The 23,212-nt window shown below is 43.2% G+C and overlaps 1 protein-coding gene across 3 annotated transcripts; it reads right to left on the reverse strand.

Moving 5' to 3' along the window:
* Nucleotides 1–1,582: 1,582 nt before the first annotated feature.
* Nucleotides 1,583–22,690, reverse strand: MCM3 (minichromosome maintenance complex component 3). Of its 3 annotated transcripts, XM_031012089.3 has the most exons (18): nucleotides 22,343–22,532; nucleotides 21,045–21,157; nucleotides 20,409–20,617; nucleotides 19,800–19,930; nucleotides 17,105–17,343; nucleotides 16,486–16,594; nucleotides 15,266–15,419; nucleotides 14,798–14,929; nucleotides 14,000–14,208; nucleotides 11,243–11,417; nucleotides 10,733–10,859; nucleotides 9,803–9,953; nucleotides 6,607–6,747; nucleotides 5,437–5,540; nucleotides 4,181–4,266; nucleotides 3,644–3,713; nucleotides 2,797–2,947; nucleotides 2,228–2,350 (listed from the first exon to the last, which is right to left on the reverse strand). In XM_031012089.3, exons 1-18 carry the CDS (start codon nucleotides 22,418–22,420, stop codon nucleotides 2,228–2,230), a joined length of 2,502 nt encoding a protein of 833 aa, XP_030867949.3. In that variant the 5' UTR covers nucleotides 22,421–22,532. The 3 variants fall into 3 exon arrangements, with proteins under 3 accessions (XP_004044233.3, XP_004044234.3, XP_030867949.3); XM_004044185.5 differs by lacking the exon at nucleotides 2,797–2,947 and having other exon boundaries at nucleotides 1,583–2,350; nucleotides 22,343–22,690; XM_004044186.5 differs by lacking the exons at nucleotides 2,797–2,947; nucleotides 21,045–21,157 and having other exon boundaries at nucleotides 1,583–2,350; nucleotides 22,343–22,395.
* Between the last annotated feature and the right edge of the window lie 522 nt (nucleotides 22,691–23,212).

Below are 23,212 nucleotides of genomic sequence, written 5' to 3' on the forward strand. Positions count from 1 at the left end.
ACTGTTCTTCATAGCTGTACCCCATCAGTAGCACCTGACATCCTCATGGTCCTCCCTGGATTCCTATATCTCTGTGTGTGCCCTCGTTTGGTATATAATCATACTTAATTTTTTTTTAATAAAGACAGGGTCTCGCCATGTTGCCCAGGCTGGCCTTAAACTCCTGGACTCAAGCAATCCGCCTGCCTCGGCCTCCCAAAGTGCTGAGATTACAGGCAGGAGCCACCGTGCCCAGCTGTATACTTTATATTTTGAAATTTTCACCAACATATTGACATATCCCCAGCCTAGAAGCCTCAGAGCAGAAAGCGCCACTTTTGCACCCACTGCTATACCTAGCACAACTTCTGACTTATTGCCAATGCTCAACAAATGGCAAATTCCTCCTTCTGGTACCACTGCACTCTCTTTTGAAACTGTGCTCTCTAGACCACTTCCAGTAGGACTTAGATCTCGCTCGCATCAGTGAGGGGAAAAAAAAAATCCCAGATAAAACAGAATTCCCCAATAATTTTGTACTACTCCCTTTAAGAAAAAAATCCCTTTGTCCTAACGAACCAAAGAATATCTCCTGCTTTGTGGTAAAGGATCACCCCTCAGCAAAAACGGAGAAGAAAGTACCTCAGCAATCTTATAGCCAAGAACTGGCACAACTTCAGAGCCACATCTGCCACCAGAAAGCAGCTTCCGGTCCATATGACCGAGGCCCCCCATAAAGTCACATGATTCTTTTAAGTAACTTGAAAAATTCTTCAGAAGCTATTCAAACCATATAACGGTAGGACAGAAGTCCCGCCCTGGACCCATCACAAGCTTCTGTGCAAACAGGCTAACCAACCCCAAAGAGTGGACACCCAGGTAGTTTCAAAAGCATCCTGTAGGCTGGGCACAGTGGCTCACACCTATAATCTCACAGTTTAGGAGGCCGAGATGGGAGAATCACTTGAGTCTAGGAGTTCAACGCCAGCCTGGGCAACAGACAGACCTCATCTCTACTAAAAATTAAAAATAAAAACTTAGCTGGGCATGACGGTACGTGTCTGTGGTCTCAGCTACTCAGGAGGCTGAGGCAGGAGGATCACTTGAGCCCAGGAGGTCGAGGCTGTCATCAGCTGTGATTGTACCACTGCACTCTAGTCTGGGCACAAAGCAAGACCCTGTCTCAAAAAAAAAAAAAAAAAGATACTGTAACAAGATCTCATTATGGGCAAGAACTCCCAGGATTTTGAGGTGTCTGACATATCAGGTATTCTATCTTTATGAAGGGTAAGTTTAGATTCAGGCAAAAAGCGCCAGGCAGAGGGGCAATTCTTCTCCTGAACTTTTACTCACTAGCCTCCCGTGGCCATTTAGCTATTTTAAATTGGCAGGGTTTGGTCTATACTATCAATTTTGACTGATAAATGCTGGTGCTGCCGAGGAAGAAAACTGCCTCAGAGAAGACATGACCCCCAGAGATCACAGCAGGCTGCTGCCACCTTGTGGTAGTTTGCTGCAAATGCGGGAGCAGCAAACCCTGCACGATTGCTCTCAAGGAAAACAATTCAATGTTATGTATAAAAAACACACTATGACTATTAAGACCATGTGTACAAAATGGCTAAGTTTATTCAACATCTCGGATATTCATCTGGATATTGGGTTTGTTTTGTGATACAATACATATTCACCTTAACTGGTGCTACTGCAAAGAAAGCTTTCTTGACCTGCATGACGTGCCTCAGAGCTTCTCTCCACCAACTGGAATCACCCAAAGCCTAGTCTAGACTAAAGTGCTCTGGAGAAAAAAAAAAAAAAAACAGCAAACAGAAAACAGTTGTGCCCCCAAAAGTACTCAGAAGTCATATGTTATTTACAATTGGGTTTGTGTGGGATGGGAAGTAGGGCGGATGAGCCAGTGCTTTTGCAATGAAGATGCAATAGTCATTGTCCTCTCCCACTGTCTCCTCTTTCCTCACCCCATGGCAGCTTTCATGACCCATTCCCAAAGGGTCCACCAAGTCCTGAACTCAGCTTCATCACCAACATTCCTCGCCTTCAGTTCAATTCAACACTGTTAAGGGAGTAGAGGCAAAGACTTGGGTCAGGGAGAGGGTGGGAAACACAGAACGAACTCTCTCGGCACAACCCAAGTTCAGAGACGAGGCCTCCTCAGATGAGGAAGATGATGCCCTCAGACACCATGACCTGATTGTCATCCTGCATCTTGCTCAGAGCAGCCTGTATCTCAACTGAAGAGAAGGGCTCTTCGCTGTCCCGGTTGATGGATTCTGTGAGGCGATTCATGCCGATTGACTGCGCATGAGCTTCCCGGAACACATCCAAGAGGGCCACCTTGAATGCCTTCAACCTGCCCGACAGAAGAAAGGGGGAAGAGGAGTAAACAAACCCAAATGCTCTCAGGAAAGAGCTACAGTAGGAAAATCCATAGTATTAATAGAGTAGAGGCGTCCCCTCAATATTCTTTCTCACACACACATCTGCCTCTGATGGCAGTGCTACCCTTGAGGAGCCCCCTTTAAAGCTAAACTATTGTACTAGCGTGTGGGAAATTGGCATTCCCATTCACTGTAAAATAGTAACCTGGCCAGCGTCAATGAGGGACAATTTAACAGCACTTACTAAACTCTTAAAAGCGTATATCCTTTGGCCCAGGGAGCCCATTTCTAGGAACTCACCTTATAGCTATACTTGCATGAGTGCACACTGATAAATTTAATACTGTTTTACTGTAAACAGGGAACAACCCAAATGTCTATCATCAGAGAATTTCATTAAATTTTTACCCATCCATACCATGGAAACCCTGCAGTCATTAAAAAGAATGAGATCAAACAAGCACAGTGGCTTATGCCTATAATCCCAGCCTTTTGGGAGGCCCAGGTAGAAGGACTGCTTGAGGCCAGGAGTCCAAGACCAGCCTGGGCAACATGGTGAGATCCCATCTCTACAAAAAGTAAAAAATAAACACTGTAAAAAAGTAAAAAATAAACACTGCACTCCGGTCTCAAAAAAAAAAAGTGAGATCTATACGAGCTGATTCAAGAAGCATTTTAAGATACAGTTGAATGGTCATCCTTGAGGGATAGAGTTACAATTGATTTTAATTTTTTTTTTAAATACTTTTCAATGTTTTTCAAATTTTTTTCAGTAAATACATTGTATTATATGTTTAAAGTATAAAAAGAAAAAACGTAAAACTTGGCTATGGAGTTTCTTGGTGTCCAGTAAACAAAATTCACAGATAAAAATGTTTCCTAAAACCCTGGTGGTAAAAATTCTTCATTTCAAAAACAAATGGCCAAAATGTATCTATCCCACCAAGAAGAATCTGAGGTTACAGTAAGACATTAAGTTTTATCCTTATTGTAAAACTCTTCTCTCTCAGAAAAGAGAGAATTATTAATTTAAACAACTGAAGATTCTGGGTAAAGGACATCCAGAAGTTCTTCATGCTTTTCTCATAACTTTTCAGTAAGTTTGAAATTAAATGAGAATATAAAATGTTAAAAGCCGCGGGCCTCTAGTTTTGAGTTCTATTGATGACCAGCAGTTTGTTTCCCACCCTCTCCAAGGGCAACAAAGTCCCTTCCTCAGCGATACACAGAATTCTTGAAGGGGCAGGAGCAACATCCGTACTCACCTGGATTCACTCAACTCTACTTTCTGGGATTCCTTGGTCTCCTGTGAGTCTGCCGTCTTTGGAGTGTGTACTTCAGAGGGTTGATGGTTGTAGAGATGGGGAAGATAAGCAAGGTGAAGCCATTTCCACAAACACTAGAGAAATCATCTCCACTCCCAATCTCTCACTCAGCCTGCTGAACACTCCTATTTCCTAGGGTTCTTATGGGGCCAGGCAGAACAATTAGAATATAGGGAAATCTTCATTGGATGATGAAGGAATTTAGTCAGGCAGGAGACCCTGAACGTATATATTATCTGAAATGCTTATACCAGGTGAAACAGTACAGCACAGTTCATCAAGGAGGTGTACATAATATAGCAAAGCTTTTTCCAAAGTTTCCCCTGAAGCTCTCTTGGGACAAACCTCTTGGACATAGGCCCCAAGCAGGGAGCCAAACAAACAGGAGTCCACAAGAAAATAAAGTGCACAGAGCAACTGGAAAAGTCCAAGAGTCACAGGAACAACCTCTTTCCTCAGTAAGTGGCGCTCACTCACCTTGAGGCATTTCCTCCTCTGTGTCACTGAAGTCATAGGGGTCGTATGAATCCCCATCTTTGGCATCTGACTGGCGAGTCTTCCTTCTAAAATACCCACAGCAGTTAAGAGAGAGAAAGAGTTTGGAGACAAGATGGGGCAAGGAAGCCCCATCATGTGCCTCTAACTACAGAGAAAAGGAAACAGAACCACTAAGTCAAAGTGAAGCACTAGGCTTAGGCCTTTGCAAACTGCTGCTTGCTCCAAACGAGACCAAGCCCCCAGACTAGAACACAAACAGGCGCTGCTTCCCAACGCTCTTTTCCACATCACTCACCCTTATAAATTCAACTATAAGCATGAAGGTTTTTCCCTTAGAATTTTGAAGTATATATTCAAAACCCTCAGTGGTTGGGTTGCTGTTCCTACTATTTAGCATTTCTTCAGTAGAGGGGTCAAAAGCACACAAGAAGGACTCGCTCTCCTTCTCTTTTACCCAGGGTATCTTCTTCTTCTTTTTTTTTTTTTTTTTTTTTTTTGAGACGGACGGAGTCTCACTCTGTCACCCAGGCTGGAGTGCAGTGGTGTGATCTCCGCTCACTGCAAGCTCTGCCTCCTGGGTTCACGCCATTCTCCTGCCTCAGCCTCCCAAGTAGCCGGGACTACAGGCGCCCACCACCACGCCAGGCTAATTTTTTGTATTTTTAGTAGAGACAGGGTTTCACTGTTAGCCAGGATGGTCTTGATCTCCTGACCTCGTGATCCGCCTGCCTCGGCCTCCCAAAGTGCTGGGATTACAGGCGTGAGCCACCGCGCCCAGCCTACCCAGGTTATCTTCATCCTCAAACCCCACAGGTCTAGGAACACTCTCCATGAACAACCTGACATCAATAAGCAGCGCTGGTTCCACCTTCTACCCTCTACTTCTCTCCCCAGTCACACTGGAACTTACTACTTTTTTTTTTTTTTTTTTGAGATGGGATCTCTCTCTGTCGCCCAGGCTGGAGTGCAGTGGCACGATCCTGGTTCACTGCAACCTCTGCCTCCCAGGCTCAAGCAATCCTCCGACCCCAACCTACCGAACAGCTGGGACCACAAGTGTCCGCCACCACGCCCAGCTAATTTTTCTATTTTTTGTAGAGACAATTTTGCCATATTTCCCAGGCTGGTCTCAAACTCCTGGACTCAAGTGACCCACCCGCCTCGGCCTCCCAAATTGCTGGGTTTACAGGCGTGCGCCCCCAACTTTTTAATCTCATTTGCTTGCCCCACCTTACCTCTTCCTCTTCTGCTCCTGGTCCTCTTGGCTTTTCTCCTCTTCATCTTCTGTCTCTGATTCATCCTCACTTCGCTTCTTACGTTTCTTCTCCTTCTCCAGAACCTAAGACCAAGGCAAGTGTGGCTGGGCTAGAGGGGTCACTGATGCAGGGGAACTGCATCAAGAACTCCATGTCCCTTCTGTATCATAAGCAGGAATGACTTCCATGTTTCCAATGGTTTACCTAGCTCCTCTTGTCCCTAAGTCCCAGGACCAGGGGCAGAAGTAGAGACTGCTACCCATCTTTTTAAAATGCTGGTAAGTATGTTAAATGCTGTTTATATAGTAGGTACTCAATAAATGTTTACTGAATAAAGAAACGAATGTCTAGCCCATAATGGTTAAGTGAAAACAATCCATTTCCTTATAAATCAGGTGTCTAATTGAAATCCAAGACAACCCTTAACCTAGCAAAAAGCGAGGAAGAGTTTATGAGACTCACAACTCAACCCTTAACCTGGCAAAAAGCGAGGAAGAGTTTATCAGACTTACAACTCAACCCTTAACCTAGCAAAAAGCAAGGAAGAGTTTATTAGACTCACAACTCAACCCCAAAAGGCTAACATTCACCAGACTGGGGCGGGAGTGGGCAACTAGGAAAAGGGAGTCTAGGCTTTGAGGCTTGATATCTAAAATGACAGAGGTGCAATGTCACAAACAGAAATAGGGAAACAGGATGAGTGGCAAGTTTGAGAGTTCAACTTCAAACATGAGCTTCTGAGGTGCCAATGGGACATTTGAAGAGACTACCAAGAGGAAAGGTACAGTGGGACAAGGAAGATTACCAAGGTAGCTCTTTTGAAAACACCTACTTTTTTTTTAAGATGCAAAGGAAGTAGGCGTAGACAGAGAAGCAGCTAACTGAAAGTACAGCACATCAACTAAACCAGAATCTCTAGGAGCCCTGGAATCAGCATTTTAAAGCTTTCCATCTGATTCTCCGGTGCAGTCAGGGTTGAGAATCACTGAGTGTTTCAGAGGAAAGAGTGAGGCAGACTGATGACTGGAAGACAAATACTGCTTTCTGTTGACAATCCAAATGTAGCCGTCAGCCACGGAAGGCTGGGAAGCCCATGCATCTGTAATATATCCAGGAGATCCTCTCATGCCCAGGCATCTGAATCCTCACCTTCTTAAAGTAAGCATACTGGACCAACTCCACAGCTTCCTCTGCATCCTGCAGGTCCACAGTCTTGCTCATGCGGGCCTTCGCATGGGCTGTGGCCAGTCGAATCAGAGTTTCCAGTGTTCGGGCTGTAACTGGAGATGTCTAGGGAAGAAAAAGGAGGATTGCTTATCCCAAGTCTTTTAGGCATGCCCATCAATCCTACTGCACAGAAAGGGAAATGACACTGCCAGAAAAGCCCCAGGAGGCCCAAGCAAAGAATTCAGAGTTCTGTGTTCTCTACAGATACCATATAAAAATGAGAAAGATGATAGCAATGATCAAGGAAATACACACAAGAGCGTTGCAGGAAGGAGGAGCAAGTGAACAGGGAAGAAAATTAGGCATCTAACAACTGGAAAGATAAAAAGCTACAGCGTAGAAAAGAGAAGGGAGAAAAATCATCAGGGACTGCAGGCCTGCAATGCAGAAGGAAGTCTGCGTTTATATACATTCTGTCATTTCACCCTCTTAATAACTTGGAGAAGTTTTATACATGAAGGAAATGGGACTCAAAGACCTTCAAGGAGATTTTCCAAAGTCACACTAAAGGAGGGATAGGAAAGAAGTAATCTGAGAACAAATATGTAACTTCAGTAAACTCAGTCCGGAGAAGGAGAACTCTGACACATTCCTAACAAATGTTTCTCACAGGGGCCGATGAATACCAAACTGGGATGCTTTTATCTTTTAAAATGCTATTGTCTGAATGGCCTTCTTGACCTAATCAATCAGAATGAATTGGAAATGAATGAATCAGAAATCTCAGTGTTTGGGACTAGATATGTGTACAAGTTTCAGGTGATTCTGATGTATCCAATCCTCTCATTTTATGGATAAGGAAGCTGACCTGACAGGTGAAAGGATTTGTCCACAGTCCAAAAGCTAGCTGCAGAGCTGGGATCAGACATGAAACTACTTCCAGCCTGGACGTGGTGGCTCACATCTGTAATCCTAGCACTTTGGGAGGCCAAGGCAGGCAGATCACAAGGTCAGGAGCTTGAGACCAGCCTGACCAACATGGTGAAACCCCATCTCTATTAAAAATACAAAAAAAAATTAGCCCAGTGTGGTGGCGCATGCCTGTAATCCCAGCTACTCAGGAGGCTGAGGCAGGAGAATAGCTTGTACCCGGGAGGCAGAGGTTGCAGTGAGCCAAGATCATGTCACTGCACTCCAGCCTGGGTGACAGAGTGAGATTCCATCTCAAAAAAAAAAAAAAAAGAAAAAAAAGAAACTACTTCCTTCTGTCACACCTCCCGGGTCTCCCATTATATGACCCCATCACTGACGTATCCTGGTCACTTCTTGTTTCAAGTTTCCTAAATTACCATGTATATCCACAATGACATTCCAAAATAAATACATTCACATTTAAATTCATTCATCAAATCTTGTAATAATTTAGACAGCTACCGGAGTTTGGAAGTCATACACTCCGTGACAAGTTCTAATTCTTAAACCACCTAAAAAGCTGGTGAAATCCTGGCCTGCACTAGCAGACCTAGAGAATCCAAATTCTCTTGGAATTCACTTACAGACCCCACACTAAGACAACTAAAATAGTTTATGACGCTCAGTTCTAGGTTCAATGAGAGGGCCTGGGACACACCAGAAGTTCGCATGTGGAAAGGAACAGTTAAAAAGAAAGTAAGCTGTTTAATGAGGAAGACAGGTGATACACAACCTCCAGAAAACAAGACTAATACCCACAGGTAAAAGTTGTGGGGAAATAGGTTTAAGCTTAATAAATATTCTAAAATTTCAAAACAGTAATGCTCTGAGCATGCTGTCACTGGGGGTATTAAGAAGTCCCGGCCGGGCTCATGCCTACAATCCCAGCACTTTGGGAGGCCGAGGTGGGCGGATCACGAGGTCAGGAGATTGAGACCAGCCTGGTCAACACAGTGAAACCCCGTCTCTACCAAAAATATAAAATTAGCCGGGCATGGTGGCACGCACCTGTAGTCCCACCTACCCGGGAGGCGGAGGTTGCAGTGAGCCAAGACCATGCCACTGCACTCCAGCCTGGGTAACACAACAAGACTCCATCTCAAAAAAAAAGTCCCAGCAGGGATTTGAAAAGACAGAGTGGGTGAGGCTTGAGTAGATGATCTGGGATCATGTCTAATCCAAGAATCTATGTCTATGTAACATAATAAGAGTTCTGGACTTGGGTCTTTCTGCTGTAAAATCCTATGTGAACTACACTGCCCCTAAAAGATTTAGACAAATTTGGGCAGGGCATGGTGGCTCACACCTGTAATCCCAGCACTTTGGGAGGCCAAGCCGGGCGGATCACCTGAGGTAGGAAGTTCCAGAGCACCTGACCAACATGGAGAAACCTGGTCTTTATTAAAAACACAAAATTAGCTGGGCGTAGTGGTGCATGCCTGTAATCCCAGCTACTCAGGAGGCTGAGGCAGAACAATCGCTTGAACCAGGGAGGTGGAGATTGCAGTGAGCTGAGATCGCACCATTGCACTCCAGCCTAGCCAACAAGAGTGAAACTGTGTCTCACCAAAACAAAAACAAAAACAAAACAAAAAAAAGATTTAGACAAATTCATGGACACCTGTATTAGGTTACCAGAAATTGCTTTGAATAACCATCATGGTTGGCTGTTAGTCATTTTTTCAAAGTCCAGTCCAAATATCATACTCTCTGGGAATCCTTCCTTGACATTCATACCCCTTCAGGGAAGTCTAAAAGAAAATTAACAGTTTATTCGTCTATACTCAAATAGCCTTTCACGTTCATTCCTTTGTAAGTACCACACTGGGGTAAATATTTATAAATATGTACGGATGTCTTTCTATCTACCTTTGTGCTTCCCCAGCTCCGGATCTGAGCTCTTTGAAAAGAGTGTTTATTAATTTTACATTGCTTGTAAGAGGAAAGACTAGGTCACTTCCCAGAAGTCACTCCTATGGTTGCTGAATGAATCACAGCTTTTGGAGGCCAATGTCATTTTAACTAATGAGAGACATGTTATCTCTGGGGTCCTTATTTCATTTTCCTTTATAAAAGGAAATGATTAAAATTGTATAACAGGAAGCCCTTCAGACCAGGAAAAAAGTCACTAAGTTAAAATGCTTTCAAAGCTCCCAGATAGCAGGGACTCCTGCCCAGCCATATACCTAAGGGACCACGCACTCACCCTGGCGGTGTCTGAGCTCATGCTATCCTGGCTGCGCAGGCGTGAATACTCTTCTGCAATGTAGGTGGCCGACTCCTGTGTCAGGACAGGCTTGATGATTTTGGCCACATGGATGTACTTCTTCATGAATGCTGCACTCACCATCTTCTCCCTGGAGCCACACACAGTGAATTCCATCTCCCTGCCACACCTTACCACCTGCCTGGATTAGTGGCTTTGCCTCTCAGAAAAGCCAGGGTCAAAACAAAGCCTAGAACCCATTATCATAACTCCCATTTATATGGAACATAGACAAGACTCTCTCACATATTTTTATTTAATTATTACAGGTATTATTTGTAAGTTAGGTAGTTTAGGTAGAAAGTTTAGGTATTATTTGCTCTATTTTGTAGGTGGGAAAACTACAGCTCAGAGAAGCTAAAGTTGACTAAAAGTTTTCTGACTCCAAATTCTACATTCTTAAACCAACAGCTTTGAAGATTATGCTATGCTTCTTACTGCATCATGGCCAAAAATAGAGGTGTAAGATCCCACATTTCATGCTTTGAGCACCTGATCACACGTCTCCTTCACCAAGTCTACCTACAAAGTCTCAAATGTTTGCTATCTGCTGACCCTTCATCACAAATGGCTACATGACACTTGCCATCTTTCATATATAAGGCACATCCACCATCAGGCGTATCATCAAAACTCTATTTTAAGAAAAGACCTGAACCTGCGCTGAATCACCTAAACATTTACAAGGCAACTGGCCAGGATAAAGGATATATTGTGGACCCAGAAAAGAAGAAAATTAATCCCATGGTTATGACTCCAGGAATGGCTTTGATATGGGCATATAATGCCTTAGCTAAGCTTAGATATACATATGCTCTAATATAACACATATTTCAGGTTCCCTTGAGGAAGAGTTATGAGAATGCTCACTTTTTCTTCTTGGTCCCATGTAGAAGGTTGTCATGCTTCTCATAAATCTGGGTGTCCTGCTGATCTTCCTGGCTAAAGTTGGGATCATCTGTGGCCAGGATATCCACAGCACTACCCAAGGGCATGGCTGGTATACCCAAGTTAGGAGAAAGGAGAGTAATAGAGTTTAACCCAGGGGAAATTGCTTCTTCTATAGCACAAGAAGGGGAGACACCAAGATTCATAAAGAAAGGGCCCAAAAAGAATCAGACACATGGAACCCACAAATAAAGATGGTGGAACTGCCTGGCTCACACAAGATGCTCAGTTATTCCCAGACCCAGAAATGGACAAAAGACACACCTTAGGATACCCTCCACTAAGTAAGAAGGGGAGGTGGCTAAACAGTTGAGGGCTCTTCAACATCAACCCAGACACTGAAACACCTACCACCACCTGGGTTGGGCCTGAGAAACTACCATCTGTTTAGCGCCTTTCCATTAGTTACTCTTACTATTCTTATGGCCTCACCATCGCCATCCTGCTCCCCAGGTGCTCTGTAACGGTGCATCCGAAGGACATGGTCTGAGATCTCCCGATCCTGCTCAGGATCCATCTGATCCAGCATGATGAAGAGCAAGTCAAATCGAGACAGCAGTGAGTCCTGTAGTCCAATGTTCTCCATTGGAGTCTTATACTGGTCATACTGGGGAATGCGAGGACAACAGAAGTGGACATGACATCAATAGGAAGAAAGAACAACAAGGCTGCTGTAGTTCTGGGAGTGGGAATGAAAGGCTTGACCTCAAAGAGCAAAACAGACAAAAATCAGTGAAAAAGTGAAGTGTTTTAAAGCCATTAAACAATGTAAATCATCTCTTCCACCTGCAACCCTTCTTTAACTGAGCTTCCTAGGAAGCCCCACTTTCTACTACAGGAACCTCTAACAGGCTGAGTGTAGGTCTCAAAACCAGGCCCCTGCTTCCCAAACCTTATTCTGCTCTTCTCATTCCCAAGGCAGGACCTGACTCTGAAAGATGATCCCTTTCCCCTACCTGTCATAAAGACAGGGCAAGTTGGTCAGGCTACAAGCACTTAGAACTTTTTGGAGTCCCTTACTCAGAAGATACAAGTAAAACCTCAACTAAAATGGTCAATGATCTATGAATCATAACATCTTAGAAACTGGCTAGGCACATCCACTCACGCCTGTAATCCCAGCACTTTGGGAGTCTGAGGCAGGTGGATTGCTTGAGCCCAGGAGTTCGAGACCAGCCTGGGCAACATGCAAAACCCTGTCCCTATAAAAACTTAAAAAGAAAAAAAAAAAATTTGCCAGGCATGGTGGTACGCATCTGTAGTCCAAGCTACTCAAGAGGCTGAGGTGGGAGGATCACCTGAGCCCAGGGAGGTCGAGGCTGCAGTGAGCCAGGATCACTCCACTGTACTCCAGCTTGGGTGGCAGGGTAAGACTATGTCTCAGAAAAAAAAAAAAGAATCAAGGGAGTTTTTCCTTGGGATTCAAAAACCCCAATACTCTCCTTTCAATTCTGGGCCTACTGGACTGATACCTACCCATCCACATACACTTCACAGTCAGAGAACATAACAACCTTTAGGTAATAATGATTTTGACCATGTTCACGTTTCAGGTCCTGCCATTTTTCTTGTATTTCCCAATCACTCTTGAGAATGACATAAACATACATTATCATTTATTTTATTTTATTTTACTTTTAAAGATGAGGTCTCACTACATTGCCTAGGTTGGTCTTAAACTCCTACTAGGCTCAAGTGATCCTCCCACCTCAGCCTCCCAAAGTGCTAGGATTACAGGCATGAGACACTGCGCCCAGCCCTATCATTAATTTTAAAAGCTATGGTTTTCAACCTTGGCTACGCATTAAAACCAAACCTGTGGAGCCCCTCTAAACCATAGCTACCAAGAGCTCCAACTCAAGAGATTTTAATTCAGAAACTCTGAACTGGGGACCATGCAACTGTATGTATAAAAAACACCATCGCATCGCAACAAGGTCTTCCCATACACTGTGGGATTGATTATAAACTGCCAGGACACAGCATGAACTCTGGGCTCAAATCCTGGCTCTGCGATTTTCAAGTTTGTGGCTCTTGAGCAAGTTACATAATCTTTTGTACCTCCATTTTCTCATCTGTAAAATAAAGATAACTACACATTGTGAGGTAGTTACTGATAGGGTAAAAGGAGTTGGTAAATACAAAGCATTTATGAGCATTCATTAATAGAAGTATTAATATGGTACAATCTTTAAAGAGGGTAATTTTGCAATCTCTACCAAAAGAAAAATGCACATAACTCTTAATCCAGTAATTTCCTTGCTAGGTATTTATACTACAGATATATTCCCAAATCTATCCACACACATAAAGGGATGGCCACTACAGCTTCATTCAAAATAGGGAGGAAAAAATGGAAACCACTAAATACCCATCAGATGGAGACTAGTTAAATACATCCCTGTGATGGAATACTAGAAATCTATTTTTTTAAAAGGAAAAACTCAACAAACCCCACGCACAGACAAATATAAAAGATTATATCTAGCACATCACAGTCATGATAAAAACAAAGAGATAATTCTTAACAAGGAAATAGTGTATTTGCTGGTACATGCTTAAAGTTTTGTTTCCTGCAACACTTCAAAGCTGTTATTTCTTGGCAAAGTGACAGGAAAGAGAAACAAGTCTTTTCGTTTTCATACTATATACCTGTTCTGTTTAGAAATTCTCCCGCCACATGCATGTAGTCCTTTTATTTAATGGACGGTTAAATATGTTAAATGGACTGTTTAACTGTACTGTTAAAAAGTTAAACTGTACTGTATTTGCTGGTACATGCTTAAAGTTTTGTTTCCTGCAACACTTCAAAGCTGTTATTTCTTGGCAAAGTGACAGGAGAGAGAAACAAGTCTTTTCGTTTTCATACTATATACCTGTTCTGTTTAGAAATTCTCCGGCCACATGCATGTAGTCCTTTTATTTAATGGACGGTTAAATATGTTAAATGGACTGTTTAACTGTACTGTTAAAAAGTTACTTTTAAATAAGGAACTTTCCAGGGGATTCTGCTGTGCAGGAATGGGTGAGGAACACTGCTCTAAACAAAGGACAATAACAAGAAAATGGCCTTACTTTTAGTCTTTGGCCTATTATTCTCCTGGGTCACCTAGAATACACTTCTCAGCCCAGTTAGTCAGCAAAACCAAATGAAGGTGAGGACAATGGTTGGGGCCTGATTCCACTTACCCTGCCGTAGACAGGGTTGGCAGCTGCCAAAACACTGCAGCGGGCATTCAGCCGAGCATGGATGCCAGCCTTGGCAATGGTCACTCGACCCTGCTCCATCACTTCATGGATGGCTGTGCGATCCATGTCAGACATTTTGTCAAATTCATCAATGCAAACCACGCCTCGGTCAGCCAGGACCATGGCCCCTGCTTCCAGACGGCGTTCTCCTGGGAAGTGAGAAGGTAAAAATTCGTGCTACAGTCTAGGTTATAGGGGCCAGAAGGGAAGGATTTCAATCTCCTTCCTAGGAATCTCTCACTTTGCACGTGAGAATGCGGCAATGGTGTGTTGGCTCCGAGAAACTTAGAGGAAACCCTGGTGGGTCACCTTTTCAGCTCTAATCTAAATATTAATAGTATCTCTTTGTCCCACTTTGACCCCTAAGTAACTAGCTTCTCACAATTTCCTTCATAGATTCTCTCTTCGGCCTCAACCTCAAGTAATACCCCAACTAGACCTCTGCCTTCTCTTCACTGGTCTCCAAATCCCTTCCTCTAGTTCATAAAATAGTACAATCTTCATTTTTATTTCCTTTCTAATGTGCTAAGACTTAATCTTTTAAATCGAAAACATTCCTGTAAATAGATGAACACCAAAGACTTAAATAATTCACCCACCATTGCTGAATACTCAGTCCTCTATAATCTGGACCCAACTAACCTATCAGCTGTATCTTCAGAACACAAGCCAGGACACACAAAGGATCTATGCTCAGTCTCTCTGCTGGGCCTTTGCCAAGGACCCTTACACCCTTACCTGTTTCCTGGTCTGTGGTGACAGCAGCCGTCAGACCCACTCCAGAGGAGCCCCGGCCAGTGGTGGGGATAGCTCGGGGTGCAGTGCAAAGCACATACCGCAGAAGCTGAGACTTGGCAACGGATGGGTCTCCTGTAGGGTGGGGGCAGTGATGACTATCTAGGAAACTCCCCAGCACCCCCAGCAAATTCTGCCTTTCTAGCACAGCTCTTGACACAACAGAGTCATACAGTAAGTGGATTTTAATATTTTTCCTTCGCTTTTCCCTTCACCACTCACGGAAGAACATTTATATACTATAAATCAGGAATTCCAGACATGACAAAAAAAAAAAAGATTCATTTTAGCCTTTTGTCCTTTGATAGGACTGAAATACTGCTAAGTACAGAATATACAATCTTACATATTATAGGTCTCCACAACCACTCCATCAGAACAACAGTCTAAAGCAAATCCCCAACATCATACCTATCAGAAGAATATTGATGTCCCCACGGATGTGGCTGCCATTTTCTAGGTCTCGTTCCACCCCTCCCAAGAGCAAGCAGAGGATTGCTTTCTTGACATAGTCATGCCCATGGATACTTGGGGCCAATGACTTGGCCAGCTGGTCAAAGATATCCTACAGGAGAAATAACCAATGGCAAGCCTAGTGAGATTCAATGGGACTCTGTGGAGCTCCACTTTATATACTTTGGCCTATAGAAAATACTTGAAGAGGGCCAGGCGCAGTGGCTCACGTCTGTAATCCTAGCACTTTGGGAGGCCGAGGCAGGCAGATCACGAGGTCAGGAGTTCGAGACCAGCCTGGCCAACATGGTGAAACCCCATCTCTACTAAAAACACAAAAAATTAGCCAGGCGTGGTGGTGTGCGCCTGTAATCCCAGCTACTTGGGAGGCTGAGGCAGGAGAATCACTTAAACCCAAGAGGCGGAGGTTGCAGTGAGCAGAGATCGCACCATTGCACTCCAGCCTGGGTGACAGAGCAAGATTCCGTCTCAACAAAAAAAAAAAAAAAAAAAAAGAAAATACTTGAAGAAACATACAAACAGGTACATTGTTCCTAACTGCAAAAAATTCTTTTCTAAGACAAATTACACTATCAGGCCATTATCAGAGTAGGCACAGAGCAGCCTAGATTCCAAAACTTGTTAAGAGGTTTAATCTTTAAGGGAAAAAAGTATCCCCAGGTTCAAAACATTTTAGGTTTAATAAGAACATGTACTGTGCTTGAACAGTAACCTTTATCATCACACATTCATATATGTAGTTCAATTCTAAATGTGGATATACATTCTATCTTAAAAAGATAAAAACAAGTTGGAGAACTAAAACAAAGAAAAAATGTTTAAGTAGTAACGCATCACTAACGCCTTCAGTAATAAACAGACTTATTGGTACACGGGTAAGTTAACACCTATCCTAATATTTGTACTAGGCTCATTTAGCAGCCCAGCAGGTAGCAGGTATTAAAATTCTGTTTAATAACAACAGAATTACTAAAGAATAAACAGCAAAAACACCCTTCATTTGTTGATTGAGACAAAAATAGAAAAAGCTAACACCAAACACTTTAGAGAAAAAAACCTCAACCCTTCCTTCTGATCTAGTACAAAAATAGCCATGCACCAAAACACAACTCTTAGAAATCCATTCCCACCCTCAAATTTCTAAAGGATGCCCAGACCTTGGATCGGGTTTTACTGAACTTCTTGATCTTGGCTATATCCTCAGCAGAGAAAGAGGGCTGAGCATCCTTGCTCATCTGCTTAACATTACAGGCAATCAGGACAGTCCTGGGACAAACAGAATAAAGAGGAAACCCGTTATATTCAATTCCTAACATCAGTAGCTAGTACCCCTAGCAGGAGTAAGCCTTTTTAGGCTGCCAAACTAGACCAGCCAATCAGAGTTGGTGGGGAGGGGGCAGGTAGCTGTTGTGAATTAAACAACTGGTTCTGTCTGTGATCCAAATATGCTGATCATGCCCCACCTCTGGAATTGACCCACAGAACTTCAGACAGAACTGTGTATGGGGACGAAGCGTAATTAAATGAGAAACTCCCAGGAAAGCCATGAGGCTGTAATCATTGTCACCAATAACTCTCATTTTTGGCATATGATGGTTAAGTATCACCAGCTTTATCTGATAGAAAAGAGGTATTGAAGATATCCTGTCTCCCAGGCAGGTAGAGTGCTCCACCTATCAGATATAACTCTCTGGAATACGGCAAACTGGAAAAAGGATATTACCAGAAATGGAAGCTGTCAACAGCATTCCATATACTTTGAGGCAGACCCTTTACCTGAAGGTCCCAGAGGTGTAGCCTCCCTTCTTTCCAGGAAGGCAACGGTAGGTTCCCACCACCTGAACCCGGTCACCAGGCTTCGCTTTATCCACCAAGTCATCATCCAGAATGACGTCCACAGAGCGGGGGAGCTGGCCGGCTGGGGCCTTCTCCGGCATCTCCTGGATGGTGATGGTCTGGTGATCCTTGTAGACAGAAAGGCCATATTCCGTCTCAAGGGGATTGTTCTCCTCATCCTAGAAAAAGGCACACAAAGGGACAGAGTGATCTCCGTCCTGTCTTAAAAATGCCACACTCACCTGTCATGGCAAATAAGATGACTTCACAAAATTTTATTATTCAGTAACAAAAAAAGCCAAGTACCTTCTCTAGCTTTTTGTGTTCCTGTCTGTTTTAGTAACAACCATCGAATGGAAGGGGCAACCCATAGTCTGAATGGACTATGGTTATATTAACATCTAAATTAAGATTCTTACTTCCCCTCTAAAGCTGAATATATGCTTACATTCTGAAGCAGTTTTTCCACTCCTAGGTAATACCCAACAGAAACATTCACCCAAAGCCATGCATTGTAATGCTCATAGCAACATTATGCCTAGTAGTCAAAAATTTTAAAGTGTAAAAATGCCATCAATAGTGTAATGGTTAAACACAGTATATTCACATAAATGAATACTATACAGCAATAAAAATGTATGAAACACACCTATACACAACATGGATAAATTTCATAAACACAATGTTGAGCATAAGAAGCCCATAAGTATTTAAATAAAAAACAGCCGAAAGTAATCCATACTGTTAGACATCAGGATAGTGGTTACCCCTAGGTAACATGAGCCCTCAAGAGGGACTTCTGGGTGCTAATATTTCCTCATTTGGAGCTGGTTACACAGGTGTACTCAGCTTGTAAAAATTCATCAAGCTATACACTTATGTGAGCTTTCCTGTACGTATATTAAAGTTTTACTTCCTTCACATTTGAATTTTCTAAAAACACAGTTGTCACTTATTGAGTTGTTTGCTATGTGCCAGGCACTGTGCTATTACTTTACAAAATTATCTCATGTAATTATCACAACAACTTTGTAAAGAAGGTATTTTCACACGTCATGCACAAGGAAACCAGGAGACTAGGAGAGATTAAGTAAGTTCCCCCAGGTCACACAGTTAAGTAGCAGAGTCTTGACTTGATACAGGTGTTAACTCCAAAGCCCACGCTCTTAAGCATCACCATAGACAACCTCCAGAAGATCTGGTCCAATGTATTTCACTTTTCAAGTAAAGAAGCTTGGCCACAGTAATCAACAGAAGAGTACTTCCCAAGTACTTCCTGAAGAGGAAATTCTAAAAAAGTGGAGATCTTAAGGTCCGAAGAAGACAACAGAATGACTTAGAAAATACAACTGGCATGAACTAAAGAGACACAGGTCCTAGTCCTTAAGGCCATCACTAACTGGGACCCTAAGCAAATTGTTTAACTTCTCTGATCTCAGCATTTCATCTGGAGGTAGACTAAATGATGCTAAAGTATGTTTAAGTTATAATTCTAAGACACTCATTCTTGTTTTTGTTTATGTTTCATTTCTCCACCACTGTGAAGACTAATGACGAGGACTGGGTCTTATTTATATCCTTGTCCTCCATAGCGCCTAATAGTGCTTTGAATACAGTAGTTCTCAATTAAAATTTGATGAGGGGAGGAGAGGAATTGTTTGATAGAATCAGTTCAGACATCAAGTAATCCATATTAATGATCTTTTGTCTCCAGAGGAAAGCCTTGCATTGTCCTCAATCCAGATCAATCTGTACACCAAGAAGAAAGCATTTTCCTATGCCAACCTGCTCCCAAACCCGCAACGAAATATTTGTAAAGATTACATAACAGTCTAGCATTATTTTTCTACTTTTTAAAAAGCAGATTCTAAAATTATAACGTTGTTAAAACATCTATGTAGATGACTTCTTCTTTTGACTATTCCTTAATTTTCTAAAATGAACAAGTGTTTTCTTAAAAAAATAATAAGAGTTGTGGCTGGGCATGGTGGTTCATGTCTGTAATCTCAATACTTTGGAAGATGGAAGCAGGAGGATCACTTGAGGCCAGGACTTCAAGTCCAGCCTGGGCAACATAGCGAGACCCTGTCTCTAGAAAAAAGTGAAAAAAAATTAGCGGACCTGGTGGTGCATGCCTATAATCCCAGGTACTCAGGAGGCTAAGGTGAGAAGATTCCTTGAGTCCAAGAGTTTCAGGCTGCAGGGTTCTATAATGGCACCACTGCACTCCAGCCTGAGAGAGACAGATCCCGTCTCTAAAAAAAAATAAGAATTGTGAAGCCAGGTGGTGTAGCACATGCCTACAATCCCAACTACTTGGGAGGATCACTTGAGCCCCGGAGTTTGCAAATTTAGTGCACCATGACTGCACATGCAAATAGCCACTGCACTCCAACTTAGGCAACATAAGAGAACCTCATCTTTAAAAATAAATAAATAAATAAATACATAAATAAATAAGAATTGTGGGATTTTCATATTAAACTCTGGCCTGCAATCAGTCTTTCCTTTGGATTAATCCTTATTTTTCACCCTTTACAGAAAAAAGACTTCAGATATTACGCAATTCCTTGCCTTAAAACAGGTATCTTTGATTCCAACCTCCAAGACAGCTCAATTGATTTATCCCCCTTACCTTGGTAGGATAGACAGAGCTGGAGGGAAAGGCCACCAGGGTGGTGAGATCAGAATAACGTCGCTCTATGGTCTTCTTAGTAGCAGGACAGTAGTGGACACTGCGGACGACTTTGGGACGAACTAGAGAACCTAGGAATGGAAAATGTGCATATATAAACTCACCCAACTAGACGATGATACAGGTGGAACCCAAACCTATGCAAGCCTATGATGACTCCAAATACTGTGTTTTTTTGACTAGGTTACGATATTTCAATATTACCTTTTATTCACTTTTTTATTTATATATAGACCACCACCACATCCATGTAAAATTTTAAGTACCACCGATCCCAACTAATAAATAGGTGGAGTTAGAGGTTGGAATTAGAGATTGCCAGGAACCAAGACTCCTCCAGCTCTCAGCAGAATTCATCATTCTACTAACACATGTGATGACTCAAGGTCCCCCAATCATTGTACACCCTGAGCCCCTCCAAGTTTTACCACATAATTCCAATGCTCCACGTCTTTGAAGCCACAAGCTACCCAAATCTACTTTGCCTCTCCTGCTTTCCCCGTCTCCCTGTCTATTCATTTCCTTAGCGGCCCCCTTTAACCCACTTACATTTAGTGACAATGCCCTCCACACAGACCACACAGCTGAGGAAGCAGGAGGTAAGAGTCCGCGGGGAGACGTGCTTGGAGCCAAAGCTGCCTTCCAATCCTACGTAGAACTCCTCATACTGCTTGGCATAGGTAGCATCAATGGAGGCCACAAAATCCTTTAAGGCCCGCTGGAAGGCAACCAGCTCCTCAAAGGCATTGTTCAGAAGCCTGTACATAAGCAAGAGAAAGAAAAATTAGACAGGGCAGAACTCAAAAAAATGGATCCTCAAAACAGCAGACATTCTTAGATCATTAAAAACAATGAGAAAATCCAGCTTCTGTTTTCTCCTATAAGTCTCAGTAAAACACCATCCTATAAGACTCAGTAAAATACCAGAACTAAGGACCAACTTCACCTCAACTTATATCGAAGATATAAAAATGATATTCAGCTAAACATTGGAAGGAGGGGCATTTGGGAGGAAAATGCCAACCACCCACTTTTTGGAAAAAAAAAAATAGGTGCAGGTGAGCTACGAGGGCTTCTAGATCAATCCTGTTTCATACAAGTCCTCTCCTGAGAGGCTGTTCCAATCTGGCCAAGAGGGAAGGGAGCCATTCTCACTGACAGCCAGTATATCCCCTTGCCTCTCACCGGTTAGCCCTCTTCTCGTTTTTCCTGCGCAGGTCATTCACATTGACAATCAGCCGGTATTGGTTGTCACTGATCAGCTCCCGAACTTTGCTCTGATAAATTCCCTGGTCTTCCTGCAAAACAGCCACCACATATCACCATAGCCACAAATTTAAAAACAATGTTTCTAAACAGAAGTAGTTCTCATAGCCAGATAGCTAAGTCAATCTCTGCAGCAGAGCTGAATCCCCAGTAAGTATGTGCTCATCAATTTCTTCCTTTCATTCACTATCTTTAGATTCGAAATAACACCCTAAGAGGGGACTATAAGAATTATAATGACTTCCTCAAGGTCCATGCTGTTATTCCCATCATCATGGACAACTTTTCTGCATGCTGTAATTTCTGTCTTTAGTGGAGAATTAAAATGAGCTCATGAGAAGTCTAAATGGACAGTAAGTGCAAACTTTGTTAAAATGTTAAGTTAAACCTAGCAATGTGAATGTTAAAGGTAACAACGTGAATAGATGGATATGTTGTTTCACTGTAGTAATCATTTCACCATGTATATCAAAACGTGCACTTCAAATATATACAGTAAAAATGTAAATAAAAGACTCTTAATAGTCACATTAAAATGGCTTTTCATTTAAGAATTATGTAAAAAGTAATATTTTTTCCAATCATCTCTGTGATATGGAAAGGGTTCTCATACCCCGACCTAAAGGAATAGAGAATCTCAGCTATTTGGTCACATCATCAACCCTTCAAGATGGTTTTTTCAACATTCTATGGCTTTAAGTCTTGGGTTGCACAAAAAATCCCCTTGGCCTGCACACAAAACACTTTTTATCTGCATCTTAGTTGGTATTGAAAAAGAATGCAGCCGAATTAGGGAGTCTTTTCCTCCTGGTAAAAAGTCAGTCCCTAAAATCTGAGCACTCTGCAACGCGGCTGGTCACTATAGCCCTAGGGCAGCCCCTACCCCACAGTCTCCCCAAATCAAGAGAGAGCAGTGAAATGCAAAAGGCCGAGGTGGGCTTTGCCAATCTGCTTGCACTTAATGGGAACCTGTCGCCTTTTGCGCGCCTGGACCATCGCTTGTACTTAGGAGAAAGTTGGCTTCCTAAGAGTTCACTTATCGAACACAAACTAGCGAGTCGGCTTTGAGAAGTTACAAGATTGGGACTGGAGACTCGGGCCCGGCAGGCTCCGCTGCGGCACACGGTCTGGAGGTCTGGCAGGCCTGTGGCTTCCCGGCCGGGCCGCGTCCGCAGGGGCTCCGAGCGCTAGAGCCCGCGCGCCGGCGCCTCCCTCACCTCGTCGTCCAGGAAGTCCAGGTAATCTCTCTGAGCCTCCCGCAGCTCCACATCGTCCAGCACCACGGTACCCGCCATGCCCGCTGCCAAAGAACTACCTCCACCAAAGTCGCGTGGAGGTTCCCAGGATGACTCCACCCCGGCGCGAAAACTTCCGAACTCTTCCCGCCACCAAAGGTTACCTCGAGGAAGAGGCGGGGACCTTGGGAGCATATAAGCATTATGATTGGCTGAGTTTTCTGAGGTCGGACTAGCGACTGTCCAATCAAAAGCTTCTTCTTCTTCGGGTTTCCCGCTGCGCGCCCCGCGGTGGCGGGAAACGTACCATCCGGGATTCTCTGTTCCTCCCCTCCCTCCGCCTCCCTCACTGACGAGCAAACTGACCAATAGGGCTGAGAGGAGGCTCACAGAGGCTGGTCACTGGGCAGCTGGAGGGGACAGGCTGGCGAGAGGGAAAGCATTGCGTTCTGGGAGTTGTAGTGTTCTCCCTCCTTTCCGGATGTTTTTGCAGCGTTTTTCAAGCTGCAGAACTTTTGACCCGATGCAACGACCAAATACAGGCCGGCGGTAGGACTTTCCTTGAAAGTAGACCAAACGTCAGAGGATGATGCTTTATAACGCAGGGAGATGAAAACATAAAAGCAAATCATTTTTAAGATATATCCAAATCAGAACTGCCCTCCAGTGGCATCCTAGTGTAAAAGTGGATTTTGAGAATCTATAGGATAGAATATAGAACTATAGTATCTTAGGGAAAGTTTAGTTAAAAACCCATTTGCTATCTGATACCGTTGCCTGACGAACTCCATAAAGACATCGCCGCAGAGAAGGATGAAGTGAAAAAAAAAATCTGTGTTTACCCTGCCCCCT

Source organism: Gorilla gorilla, chromosome 5 (assembly GCF_029281585.2).
Source record: "Gorilla gorilla gorilla isolate KB3781 chromosome 5, NHGRI_mGorGor1-v2.1_pri, whole genome shotgun sequence".
Lineage (NCBI taxonomy): Eukaryota > Metazoa > Chordata > Mammalia > Primates > Hominidae > Gorilla > Gorilla gorilla.